At 38.5% G+C, this 14,677-nt stretch overlaps 1 protein-coding gene across 29 annotated transcripts in view; it reads right to left on the reverse strand.

The window, feature by feature from the left end:
• The window catches only part of SLMAP (sarcolemma associated protein), a 76,428-nt gene that overhangs the window by 33,646 nt on the left and 28,105 nt on the right, over positions 1-14,677 (reverse strand). For 25 of the 29 annotated variants that reach the window (XM_085072684.1, XM_085072682.1, XM_085072680.1 and 22 more), the window contains exons 3-9: positions 10,633-10,786; positions 4,875-4,947; positions 4,029-4,065; positions 2,531-2,593; positions 1,418-1,513; positions 1,067-1,138; positions 236-376 (exon numbers count right to left, since the gene is read on the reverse strand). In XM_085072684.1, coding sequence (XP_084928810.1) covers positions 236-376; positions 1,067-1,138; positions 1,418-1,513; positions 2,531-2,593; positions 4,029-4,065; positions 4,875-4,947; positions 10,633-10,786 — 636 coding nt within the window. The remainder of the gene's footprint in view (positions 1-235; positions 377-1,066; positions 1,139-1,417; positions 1,514-2,530; positions 2,594-4,028; positions 4,066-4,874; positions 4,948-10,632; positions 10,787-14,677) is intronic. The other 4 variants (XM_085072666.1, XM_085072663.1, XM_085072656.1 and 1 more) reach the window with 1 other exon arrangement.

The raw sequence follows: 14,677 nt of genomic DNA on the forward strand, positions 1-14,677 counted from the left end.
AGACAGCTTCATGAATTTTGAAACCAGGCAGAAAAGGGAGGAGCTGAAAGAACAGTTTCTCATTAACTGTTTAACAATCTTAGTCCTGTCCAACAGGAGAAACAAACACTACTAAACATCCTGCAAGTGTCAGAGTACAACAGATACCAGCATATTACAGCAACAAAACAGGGATCTAAACAGCAGCAGTTACAACTATTTCAGCATTTCCAGACTAGGCATCAAACTTCAATACCTCCACTTCAGACAATTTTCTGACCACTTCAATTTTCTCCTGAAGGACCCGCCTCAGGGACTCTTTGGCTGTTGTCTCATAGTTGTGTTTGTCTTCCTGTAATGCTATAAGTTCTTTTCGTATACTGTCTTCTGTTTGATTCTGCACATATAAGATAATTCAAAGACAGAATATAAATTACTATTTTGCTCATTAAATAAATTACATTGTGATAAAGCCTGTTCTATTAAAAATGTTTAGCCATTTCTGATAGATGAGAAAATGTTACATACAAGTCAGTGATCAAAGATTCTTGACATGACTGGGTGTAAACAAGTTATTTTTTGAAGTTATGTATAGTTGCACACATTCAATGGTCAGCTTTGATTCCAGAAAAATGATGGGTTTTTTTTTTGAGTACAGCTAAGAAAATGTCAAGCCTAGGAGACCTACAATTGGACAAAACAAAAACCTGCCAGGTGCAAGAGGAAAGACCTTAAACTTGACCTGCAGAAGAAATTCTTAGAATGTACAGTTGAGAGTAAATAGAAATAAAATAAAAATTAAAATCCAAGGCAGGCACAGGTGGCCTAAACAACAATCAGAACAGCTCATGCTTGTAACTGCATATCAGACAGGACATGGGCAATGAAAACAACAGCCACTTATTGAGGTGCTTTGAATTACAGAGCAGATCTACAGTTTTTCTGCTGCTCAGATTATCAGAACTGCACAGGCTCATTTTGGAAAGTTTACATTTCAAATGCTTTCCTACAACTAGCTACTTTCAAAACACTTGAAAAGAGTTGCCTTTCAGCATTCCTACCATTCGACTTCAAGTGAACTACTTACCTTTGAACAAGCCTGTAACTGATTTCCCATAACCTCTAGTCTTGATAGCAGCCTGTCTTCATCTATTAAAGCCTAGAAGAAAAGAAGTATCACCTTAGAATTATCATGTGCTTAGTGTAGAGCCAATGGAGTTCTGCTTTAAAGACCTGAATTTTTTTTTAGTACTTACTGCTAACAGCTATTTCAAACTGGTACACAACCACTAGATTTATTAAATGTTGACTTTTGCACAGTCCTGGAGAACCACCATAAAGTTCTTATTATTTCTGCTGCTTTTTTACCCCATTAATAGCTAAAATTTATATGGCACTGCATAGTTCAGTCCATAAGGAAAAGAATGCCTGCAGATACCTGCCAACTAGTATCTGAAGCCTCTTGTGTGACAGCAAGTAGTCGCTGAAGGGTTGCCAGCTTCTGTTCCAACATTTGTTCCCGATGTAAGGCTTCCTGTGAAGAGAGCAGGGCACCAGTCAGTTCAGCTAGAACAGCTCAGGAAATCAGAAGCAACAGAAGAGATTCCAAAACACAACAAAAAAAGGAAATGTGAGTAGCAAACACTGTCACTTCTTCAAAACCTTAATAAGCCCATTCCATTTTATCCATCCACACATTTATTTGGATAGTTTAATTAGAAAATGCTATCCTATAACCTCAGGTTCCTCAAACCTTCATTTTTCATGCATATGTTGCACATGCTGAGGACACACTGTTTTTCTTTCCAAGACTTAAAGACACTTTGTCTTGTCAATAATTTGAGTAACAGAACTGCAGACACCAAAAGGCAGCTTGGCAGCTCCCATGCAATGAGCTGTTCATCCTCAAATGAGGTCACAAAAGAAAAATGCCAAGCAAGAACAACTATTTTTGTTTGAATTTTGGTTTATAACAGGAAGATAGAAGAGCGTCGTTGTTAACAACTCCAGGATATGGAGAGTGAACAGATTGGAGAGTGAGTATGTATTTGGCTTCCCAAGAAAGAGCATCTGCATGAGCTGCTTCCTGCTATGTCAGCAAATACATATAAAGATAATATCCATCTCAAAAGCCTTGATGTGAACAAATAAAAATTACCATTATCAAACAAAACCAGACAAAATAAATTAATAAAACTTACACACAGTTAAACCTGGACAGAATTTACCAGCAAAAAAGCTTTCATTTTTTTTCCAGCAAGCTGATTTTATCATCCTTTCTAAAGAGTTTACTTTTATCTATCAGCACACAGTTTAATGTGCTGCCATTCTGCAGTCTCACTCTTTTGTGACATGCCATCTTGGGAAAAAACACAACTATTAAAATTGACACAGAAGCAGGCACAGAAAGGCTGGTGATGCCAGGGAGAAGGAAGAGCTGCCAGCACTGTCCTTTCCTTTGTAGTTTCCAATAGATACTAGCCACAGTATAAGATTTGCATTTTGAACAAAAATATCTAGCCAAACTAAATGCCCTTAAAAGAAAACTTACTTGAAGATACTGTGAAAGCTGAAACAATTCCTGAGAATACATACTGGGAGTGTTAGCAGCAACCTGGAAAGGAAGATAATTAAGAATCAGAATGGTTTTTGATTTTTCAATAAATTTCACTTAAAATTTAAAAATTCAAAGTCACCTAAATCTAGTCACAAAGGTAAACTTCAGATTACCTAATAACAGCATTTTCCTTCATTTATTGTTCTGTCACTATTTATGCTTTTATCATAGAACTTTCCAACTCAAGACATAGGACCCACTGAGTTTGCACAAGTTCTTGAACCACCAATACACCAATGAGTTTAAAGCTTTTGTTACAGCTTAGACTAAACTGACAAAAAAGAAACAAGGGGTACAAAGGTGAAGCCATTCAGCCCAAGGACAAACACGAACTGTGGGCTTCCAACTCGATGTCATCCCACATATTACAATTGCACATTTCCTGCTGACCTACTCATCATCATCATCATCATCATCATCATCTCCCGGTATAAGTTTCTATCGATTTAAGGAATACCTGTAGTATCGCTAAATAACAATGAACTGTTGCTCACTTGGAGAGAAGTAGGGGGCTGTTCCATGGGTTTATTTCAGCCAATCTATTTATTCTATAATTCTTGTAGGCTTCCTACACTGAAATAATTTTTAACTGTTTTCCCACAGTTATACCTGCAGTTCCTCCTTAGGACTTCTACCCTTGCCCTGGATTCAAGCCACACATATCATTTTGAAATCTCAACTTAAACACAGTCTATAAACTCCTCAGGCTGCTGGCTTCACAAGTAAGTTTCCACTGTTCCTTGAAATTTTGCTCTTCATGTTTAAAACTCTGACTGGAACCTATTCAATTCTTCTTTTTAGAGACCAGAGAAATAATCAACTCCTGGTCACTTTTCTCAGGGGAATATCTATTACCAGCTTTTCTACAAGACCTCCAGATTACCAAAACTGAGTTTAAGAATTACATTTGACAATACTGACTCCATGATTCTACAGTGAGCAACTCTGGTTATACAAGAGAAGCAGAGAGGTTTGGTCTCAATCTTCCTTGGGAACATGACAGGACCTTCCAGACAGTGCAGCACAGCTTCTCCTCCATAAAAAACATGATACAAAGAAAACACACCTCATCCAAACACCAAATCAAGAGCTACTCTTGGGTCCCACAGAACCTCAAGCATTAAATTATGCAAGACCTGTTACTCTGTCAATCTGTACCTGTAAATTAACCATCTTAATATCAATGGTTCTGTTCCAAAGCCACATTTCAGGTGCCACAATGTAAAAAGTCAACCTACCTTCCAATATAAACTGTAATATTTTATTACCTTCTCTACCTTAAATGTCACTCAAAATATTAAACTAGGTAAAAACAGGCAGTGGAAAACATCAAAATGTAACTGGACAGATTTCACTATTTCTTCATCCATACAGCAAGTCTGAAAACAGCATGTGGTGGAATAAGGCATACACCAGCAAGTTACTGAATTACCTTGTCAACAGGACTTGGTAATGGAGCATGGATGACACTAGAAAATAAAAAAAAAAGGAAATTAACACAAAATGTGTAAATGCTGTACTTGGACATTTTCATCAAAACTAAATTTTTAATACCATACATTTCTACTATTTCTTATTTGGACATGCATTTATATGGAAAATCTCTCATAATTTACTTTTACTTATCTTCCCACAAGCAAAGACACCATAAAGCTTTGTGCAAGTATTTCTGGATACTAATGATAAAAGGACATTTAAGTAAGCAATAAACCCCATAAAATTGTTGATAATGAAAGATGACTAAAATTACACCATTTGAGATTAGCACTCAGTGCAAACAAAATGATAATGTTTCTGGTTTCTACTACTCTTGGAAAATTTCTCACAAATGTGCACATATACACAGAAAATGCTGTCAATATTCATCTGAGTTTCCATTAACTTCACTTTAGTTAAGTCTATGCGCATTTAAAAGAGCAAAAATAATAATCCCAAATAAAGAAAGAGGGCAGGAGAATTTTCTCATTTGCTTTCTTTTTCTCTATATTTCTCTGTTTCTAATACCTATTTCAGTAGAGTAAACCACAGCCAGAGAAGCCCGACTTCATAAGAACTTTATTCTTCTTTTAAAGAACTTTATTGTTTGTAGTTGTCCTAATTACTAAAAACAACAAGCAAATATTTTTTTTTTCTCATAACTTCTGCAAAAAACCATACTCTCAGTTACTTGCTTTGCAGGATGACAGGAAAATAAACTGTTCCTATGGTTATTTTAAACAAAATGTCCATCAAATCTTCATCATAGAGTAGTTGAATTTTGGTCTATGTGAATACTTACTCCGATCGTAATCGAGCTTCCATGCCATCTGGAAGGAACAGTTTGATTGTGGAGACTATACATCCATGGGTAACTGAAAAGAAACAAATACTAAGTCATCACAATCCATTACTATTTAATTTTAAGTTCAGTGCTCAATGTTATAGTAACCAAACAAACTGTCTTAAGAAACTTTGAGACAGGCAAAGAGGAGGAGGAGGAGGCATGAACGCCTTCAAGCACCAATGCCTGAGCACCTTCTCAAACCTCCTCTGGATGCAGGGAACTTCATCCTTACACACTTGAAGAGGTTATGCTGTGTGCTCAGTCCTGGCTGTGGAGCAGCTCCAGCTCCAACTCTTCCATGTGCAGCAATACCTCAAACTTGTCTTTACTACAGTAAGCTCAGAAAGTGAATGGTATGTTTTGATCATAAAATGAGGGAAGAGGAATGCATCTTACCTGAGCTAGGTAACGGGAATGCAGAGGTATAAACAAAATAATGAGCTGCCTTTTTGACAAGATTCCTACAAGCTTACCCAGGGAATTAAAAGATAACACACCCAATTTGTGTCAGTCACTTCAAGATCTGGAACTTGCCAAGTGATTATTATTTACAAACAAGGATCAGAAAGGGAATGCAGAGAAAATGTGTAGAAACTGCTGAGTACATCCTTTTGAACACCATAAGCAGCATCACTCAAGACAACACATCTCTATTTCAGGATGCTTGTAGTGCACATCTAATGCATAGCCCTAGACAAGTGGCCTTTCATTTCAGAAGAGGTAAACTTGCTCCTTGAGGACTGAATTCAAGATTCTTTGAACTCTAGAAAGATCCTAAGGAATAAGAGGAGGAAATGCAATATTTGACTCTTACATCAAGTTCAAATTTTCTACGCAGTGTTTCAAAAAATGTTACTGATACCATTTTCAATGCTTTTGCAAACAGTCAAATTATGTCTGTGTCTTGGTCGGGGTTTTTTTTTATCCCTATATGGTTTTATGAACTGGGAAGTAAAAATTATTTCCAGATACATGGAAAGATAGCTATACATTGTTCCCAAAATATTACCACAAGTGAGATGCAAACAAGTATGCTGTCACCTATCATGTACCACTAAATCCAGCACCCACTAACATACAAAGACAAATAGTGCTCTACTTTCTCAGTTATTAATATCATCAAAACAGTTAATCTGGCTTTGAAAAAAAGGGCAATGGGCGTTTTAGGACATTGGTAGTACTCCAGGGAAATGAGACAGGTCTTTAAGGAAGCTACCTCAATAGAATCTAAAAATACAGGAAAAATGACCCAACCAAGAGGAGTTGTTTTTAACATTTATTTATAGCTAAAAGATAATGCTTTGGAGACATATTCTCCTGGCTAGAGCACCTTGTTTTTCCAAGCTGACCTGATAAAGTATTAAATTTACATGCCAGGGCAGAACAGATTAATCTGCAGGGTTTGGGGTCTTTATTTATAATGAAATAAATCCAGTTTGGAAAAACATTTTAAAAATACATCAGCAATATTAGCTGTAGCCTGTAATACACAGATTTCATAATGAAGAAATTTTCTTTAAAAGGAAATTAATTATTTTAATAAGAAAACATTAGTATACCTGACATTAAATACCAACAGACAGCTTTACCTTTGGGTCACATATCGGAAGGTCTGCTGTAAGATTATATAATTCTGAAGTTTTTCTGTCAACAGCTAGACTGACAAAAATCTCCTAAAATCTGCAGGAGCTTTATTTGTGCCAAATTCAGATATAATGGATATCTAGCAAAAGATCTCAAATAGACAGTGACTGGGAAAAGGTACCAAGCATTTTAATAAATTTATAAAATTAAAATAATAAGAAAGGAAACAACAGCCAAACCCTGCAGTCTGACCTTTAGCTATCAGTTCATTGCAATTGGAAAAACAAGGAGAAAGCCCGAGGGAAAGGCAAAGCGACACAGAAAACAAGAATACAGTACTGACCGCACAGGACAGCAGCAATGGTTTGAATTCAGGTCTATAGTCATTCTTTCGGGGAATTAATAAGCAAAGGCAGTAGAGAAAGCCCCGGTTTCCCGGCGGGCTGAGACACCCCCTGTGCCCGTCGCTCACCCGCTCCATCCCACTCACCTGCGGGCGCTCCGCGGGAACGCCGCTCAGCCCGGCCCGGCCCGGCGGGCATGGCGCAGCGACACCGCCAGGGGGAGCCCCAGCGCCAGCCACCGCGCCTGCCAGCCCGACCCGACCCGCCCCGCGCCCCGCCGGAGCGGCAGCGGCCTCGCCACAGCCAGCGCTTCATCACCGCTTCATCCACACACAGCCAGCGCTTCATCACCGCTTCATCCACGGACTGAAACAGCCTCCCCACGGCCACCGCTTCATCCATAGCCACTGCTCCCTCCTCAAACTGAAACAGCCGCCCCACATCCACTGCTTCATCCACAACCACCGCTTCATCCACATCCACAGCTCCCTCCACGGACTGGAACAGCCTCACCACATCCACTGCTCCCCCTCCACATCCACAGCTCCCTCTCTACAGAATGAAACCTCACTCCTGCTCCATACTCCAGTCACTAACTTGTGACTCCCCTCCCAAACACGGAGCTGCCCCACACTTCACAGCTCCAAAACCCCTCAGACCTGCCCTGAACCCCGACAGTTCTGCTGCACTGGAGCATAATGAGAACATAGAAACCATTTCTGTTTGTCTCAAGATTTCCTTCCCAGAGAGACAATTCACCAATGATGCCCTTGTTCTTATTTTCACTCGTTAATAGGGTACCCAGCTCCGAGGAGCCCCCATGCCCCTCGGGGGTCTGTGCACTGCCCTCTAGCACACTGAGCTCCCCACTTACACAACCTCCCTCCAACACCCCATGACAGAAGAGATGCATGAGAGTCCAAACCTGACTAGGAAAAAGTGCATAAACTGTAGTTGAACTAAATCACCTTGGTATTTTTGACCCTGTTTTGCAACGCTGCTGGTCCTTTCCATGCAGGGAAATATCACCAGTTAACTCTTGGAATGCTTTACCACCGAGTAGGAAATTTAGAAAGTGCTAAAAGAATACAAACCAAGCTTACACAGAGAAAAGCACAGTGAGATGTTAATAGGTAAGTGCTGTGTTAAGGAGAGGGAAACGGCCAGGCCCCTGTGCTTGTGAATAATACAGCAAGTGGACAAATAAGAAAGCTGAAAGGATGCAAACACTTCTCCAGGAGCTGTTACTGACTTTGGCTCAGCAGCAGGAAGCTGAGGAATTGGTGCTCATACCTGATAACCTGAAAAATCACATACTGAACATGCCACTATTTTAATGAACCAAATCTAGATCACATTTGCAAGGAAATTACTTACTAAAACACAGCCTGAACAATACAATGAATGTATTCTAGCAGCATTGACACAATTCAGAATTTACATGGGCAAGTACACTCGTCCTGTCCTGTCATTATCTTATAATTGCAGACAGCAGATTGTTGAAGTATCTGGTGCAAGTAAGGCATTATGTAAATACCAGAGAGCAAAGTGCTTTTAAAGGGAATCAGCAATTTAAAAACTACTTTTCTGCCTGTTTCATGACTAGATTAGATTAACAGTGACATCTAAGACTACTGAAATGAACTGGTGTTTATATGCACTCCAACTGCATTTCCAATGCACAGGTAAACACCCTGTGATGATACAATCTTCATTCACTGCTTGGGGGAGCAGAAAGGGAGGAAAGCAAACTCGTATCCTCTTCCCATTAGCAAGCTCAACACATTCATGAGTAACATGAGCACAGCTTCCATGTTCAAAGCTAAAGAAAAGGACAAGGAAGGCTGCATAATCTGATCACTCATTACACAAATGCCAGGCCACTGGGATCATGCTTTGTAAAACTAACATAAAACCACAGCTAAGAACTACTACTGGCAAAAGTTCATGGCAAGGATTTGCTTACCATGAACTTTCCACAAATGTTTCCATAAACTCACTGCAAACTGCTGATAAAAACAAGTCAAGTCCAATTTTTCTTCCAACTAAATCTTATAACAAAAATTGTTTTAGTCTAAATACACTTGAACAAATTCAGCTTCTCTTAGCAAGGACAGCATCTCATCAAATTAATAGCTCCAATTTCATTAGATGCAATGCATTCCTTTGATTTCTTCCATTTATACTGTTAGCATTCATAAATATTTGCAATCACTTCACATGGAAACATTTTAAGTAACTCCCAGGCAATTTCAGTTAGGCATCCTGGAGTATTCTGAATCTTTGCAATATCAGTTTTGAGAAAGGTAAAACAATGTGATGAGACCTTCACTGCAATGAATCACTCAAAAATACCACAGCTCCAAAAGTTATCCATGACAAAATACTTAACCACCACCATTATTTAGCAATGTTTTCTTTAAAGACAGTCATTGACCTTCCTCTGATACTACAGAGCTGAAAACTACAACCCACCTGGCTAAAGACAGAGTAACAGAGCCAGGTGTGATCTTCAGGTTTTGTTCACTTAATGTCCTTTAACAAATTCTCCCATTGTACTGTGGTTTGGTTTGTTGTTCTTTGGTGGGTTGGTTTGAGAGGTTTGCTTTGATGGATATTTTGGTTTTTTGTTTTAAAGAACTTTATCATCAGTATTCCAATTTAATATTACTCTTTCATTATTTTCTAATACACTACTCTTTAAGGATAAGCTCTGTGAAGGTCTTGGTCAGAAAAGTAGTAAAGTAGGAAAGGAGTGATGGCAGTTCTGACGTTGTATTGCCAAATCTGGGTGTCACTGAGTAGGTAGGATTCTACAGAACATGGCCAGAAGTTCAATGCTTGCAGAAAGCAGCAGATCCATTAGGAAAGTTTTTAAAGTCTTGGCAATACTGATTACAAGCTAATATCCCCATACAGACCAGTCTCCAGAAAGAAAAAGAAATGGTTCCTGAAATACTATGTAATTTCAAAAGAAAAGAGATTGAGGCTGCATTTGAATTAACACATATACAGAACACATAATAATAATATCTCCTGAGTGTGCATACTGGGAAGAAGACAGCAAGAAAAATAAACCAAACAAAAATGCCATCACCTCATTCGTCAGCTAGCAACCTTTTTCTGTTGTCATTTTAAAGTACCTACAGAAATCAAAATCACTAGCAGTCACAGAAAGAAACAGTGTGTATCTTGAAAATAAGTATGTTAGTTTGTTTCAAACCTATGCTGACTACTCGATCAAGAAAATTCAGTTTCACACTTCAGCCACACTATTAGCTGAAACCTTACGGTTCAAAGGGCTTGAAAGAAAGGTAATTACAATTATAAGATAATAACAAACTCCAAACACAAAAAGCCCAACACAGCACTACATAAACATGCTTATGTTGCACTTTTAAAACTGCTGCAGGTCAATTTAAGTCAGGCAATAGATGAAGATGTGGCCCCAGTTGAGCCTCCTTTTCCAGACTTGCATTTCCCCTGCACACAGTAGCAGCCACACAGCCACAGAAGAAGGTAGGCCACGGAAATAACCCAGTAAAAATCCATCTGGGGGCGTTGGGGTAGAAATAGAGTCTGTGTTCTCAGCAGAGGAGTTCCTTGATCCGGTACCACATGGGCACAGGGCTCCCTGCCAGCACAAAGGAGGGAAGAAGTAACAAAAAACCCACCCAACAAAACTATGTTCTTACAATGGGAATGCCATTTAGTTTTAAAGACTGGATTGCAATAAGATGCTCTAAACAAATATACTTGAAAAGAAACCAAAAAATGATCCATACCCTTACCTTTCCGCGTGTTCTCCGTCACATCTACACCAAACTGGATGATGTCACCTGACATAATTTCACATGGTGGGCTTTCCTCAGATCCTCTACTCAGTCTCTGACTATTAATAAAGGTACCATTACTACTTTTAGTGTCTTGAAGATAGAACTGTAAAAAAAAAAAAACAAACAAACAAAAAGAATGGTAAAATATCTGGGAAAAGTAAGACAAGAAATACAAGCTTAAGTAAAATTTTATTTACATAAAACTTATTTACAGAAGATAACAAATGTATCAAATTCCAAACACCCTCCTCAGGATGCAACACCTTCCCATTATCAAGAAATACTTGTATTTGATTTTGAGTTGTTTAATGTATGAGTGAATTCTAGCACATACACTATGCAAATAATTGCTACAAAATGTACCTGAACTACTGCTTGCAGTAGAGAATCAGAGAACATTAACAACAATACTTTTTGCCACATACATGTAACAATTCACATTTAAGTTGGTCAACACAGAAATTCTAATTGCTTATACATTTAAGGTAACACTGTTGTATGACAAACATGCTAGTAGGGAAGGCTACCACTGAGGGCACAAGGAAAACCTCTGGCAGAAGACAGAATTCAGGAATTGCAATAAAAGACCATGGTGAAGCTAAAGAAAAGCAACAGGATGCTTTTACTTCTCAGCAATACTGGTTCACATCATTAACTTAATTTCAAGATTGATGTATCACCAAATACATACACATTTGTAGAGTTAATTAAAAGTTAATAGCAACTTATTGAATCTGAAACTGCTTATTACACAAGACTTGTAGTCAAAACTGCCACATCTGAGAAGAGGTTACAAATGAGTCACCTGGCAGAAGACCGGAGTGACTGGCTAAGACCTGAGCAGTGAGAGCATAAAAGAGATGACCAGAACGTTACTGACAGCCAGGTGTAACTACTGGAATGAGTCAATCTCAGTACTCCAAGATAACAATAGCTTCTACAGGAACTTGGTGGAATGGTAGAAATCCCTGGCTTCCTGCACTCAAAGAGTCTCATCGACTCATAAAGCAGGCATAAGGTTGGGGGAACAGATGATGTGTTCAGAGAAATGAATGTATTCCCATGTTTTTCTTATAAAAGCAGTTAACTTTTTTTTTTTCAGGATTCCTTGCAAAATTTTTCATGCTTTTATTTGCCTCTATTATCACACTCCTCAAAAAAACTGATACACAGCTCAAAACCATGGTGTTGAAGGGAAAGACAGGTTTAGAATGCAGTGAGAATGCAGCACCAGGGCTCTTCAGATCTCGTACTGGACAATGACACCAAGTGTATGATATGGATCTTACATGGAATAACACAGTGGCCCTAAACAGAGAGGGACAGGACAGAGGACTTGATTACTGAGTCCAGGACACAGGACTCAGTAATCAAGGGGAATGCCAGCACAGGAAAGCTCAGGCAGGTGTTTGAAATGAAACACAGTATGTGAAAAGAATAAAAAGCAGTTCGTGAAACCTTTTTTTCCCCTAACAGATATGCCTTAGATCTTCAATTGAAGGAAAAGAAAATAAGAATCAGTCATAAGTTGATAAAGATGAAGGTAAACATAAATTATGAATAGATCAAGAAATTATGACTGCCTTCACTGTATTAATAAGCAGACCCACCCTACTCTAAATAATACTCTCCATATTGTGAAATATTATTAGCATAATAGTATATAATATAGCTTTTATAACAGTTACATACTTAAAAGACAATCAAATTAATTAGCTCTTTAATTTAATAGCCTGAAAGTACCAAACCCTCTCACGGTTCAGTGCAGAGGTAATTATTTCTTGCTTCCTGTTTGTTTTGAATTAGCCTTCTTCATTTGAAAATTCTTTTGTTATGAAAAAGTGAGTCACAGGCAAAGAGAAACAAACATGCTTCTGCTTATTTGCTTTTCCCCACCCTTTTCTTCTCTGTGCATATCTGCCTTTTATCCCTCCCAATGTTTTGATCAATCATTGTCCCTTGTAAACACATTTTTGCAGAATCTGCAACTGGGGCTCAGACAAGATGGCACAAAGAAATACACAACAGTGACCCCAGGAAAAGACGTGCAACATAACATCAGCCATACAAATCTTATAAAATAATAGCAGACACAAAATTCAAACTGAAAAAGGATATTTGTAAACAAATGTCCACAGAAAATACACATGACATTTAATATTACGTAACTGATGTCCACTTAAGTGCACACTACTGAATTGCATTACATAAATTTTAGAAAAGTGATGTTCTTCAAGTCTTTTCATCCTGTTTGTAAATACTCCTCTTCCTGCATCTAGTGAACAAGTAATACCAGCCACATGTTAATAGTTGATGTCTAAGGAAGGGAAAACACACTGACTTCAAATCTTGCTATAAAGGATTCATTTATCTTTAATGTAGTTATTGCTTGGGAACCCACTGAGCTGGTCCCTTTCAAATAGCAAATTCAAATGTTACTTCCATGCCGGTTTTCACTAGTTCAAATGGTCTTTTCTCAAAGGTCAATCCCTCCATGCCTTTTGCATAATTACTAAAGTTATCTTCAGGAAATAAAATCAAGCGCAAGCCCTGAAACAAATGTGTCTATATATTAACTAGCACTTGTTACAGTATACTGATTTTTAATGTACTATTTAATTATGCAGCCTCCTTAGAGGGCTCTCTGATTGGCAAACCAATGCCTTTTCCACAGCAGCTGTGGAGCACGGCGCCTTCTGTGAACCCAGCACCATTTGTCCTTCCTGCTCCCCAGCTCGGGCAGCAGTGCCAGCTCTCATCACAGAGCAGTGATGAATTCTGCCTTTCCCAGCTCTCACTGCCGATGAATCCTGCCCTTCCCAGCTCTCACTGCTGAGCTGTGCCACCACCTCCTCACTTGGACTGGCTCAGGCGCTTGTTTAGTCACTGCAAACCAGTTTCGAGCTGATGCAAGGTACCCGAGCAGGTGCTTCAGCCGGTGCCACCAGAAAAAAGGGCAGCATATACTGGCCTAATTACACTTGCTTTTATAATTCACTCCTCTCTTCAGAGCAGAGCCCCAGCCCTTTTGTATCTCATATTAACAGCAAGCCCAATGTAGGGCAGAGATGGCACCTCACACACATTCAAAACAACTCAGCTTTATGAAGACTTCTAAAGAATGATCACATCCTTAATTCAGGTGATAGCTGTACGTATCACTCGAGTGCTGGTTTCCCCTCCTTTCTTAAAAAATACAAGGTAACACAAAGTATTCAAGAAACTTTCTCTCCAATATCATAACAGGTCTCAACAAAAAAAAAAAATTCCAAGCCTCTGTTTCTTCTCTAGTAATTTATTGTTTACATCCCCTCTCACTTACACACCATTAATAAGATCAGTTAACTGCAGACACCTCACCCTGCTGCTTCCACCAAGTTCATGAAGGTTTTATTCTAAAGTAAAACTTACAGTTCATCTGTACATTTAAACTCCTCCAGTAAAGCCCACCTTCCTTAGAAACTACATTATGGAAGTTTCAAAAAAACTATGGATTTTTGTTTCCCTGCTCTGCAATGAATGATGTACTTATTTCACAAATTTAGTATTTATAATATTTCAAGTTACTATTCAGTTTTGCAATCAGAACAAATGTACCTCCTCTGCTCTGACCTGAGGTGTATAAAAATCACATTCCTTCTTCTAGGTCAATGACTCAGAAGAGCATCAACAACCTGCCTAATCACAGTTCATGTGTTATTTTCATGCAGTTGGATACCACTGTGATTCTTCCCCTATAACATGTTCCTAGTATTTTCTGATTAGAGGAATAGAAGATTCTTCTGTAGGGATCCTAAACTATAATACAACAAAACTAAGCACATAAAATATATTAATTCTAACCGATACTAGGAAGTTGCAAATTGCTATGCTCCAGGAGGACAGATTTTAACCTTACTTATGAAATGTAGGTAATCTGTTTTCTTCAAAGTAATAAAACCAAAAACAACAAGAAAACCCACTCTGTTTAGTGATTACTTCTGCAAGTTCTTCC

The sequence above is a fragment of the Lichenostomus cassidix genome, chromosome 12 (genome assembly GCF_008360975.1).
Source record: "Lichenostomus cassidix isolate B80296 chromosome 12, HeHo_3.0, whole genome shotgun sequence".
Classification (NCBI taxonomy): domain Eukaryota; kingdom Metazoa; phylum Chordata; class Aves; order Passeriformes; family Meliphagidae; genus Lichenostomus; species Lichenostomus cassidix.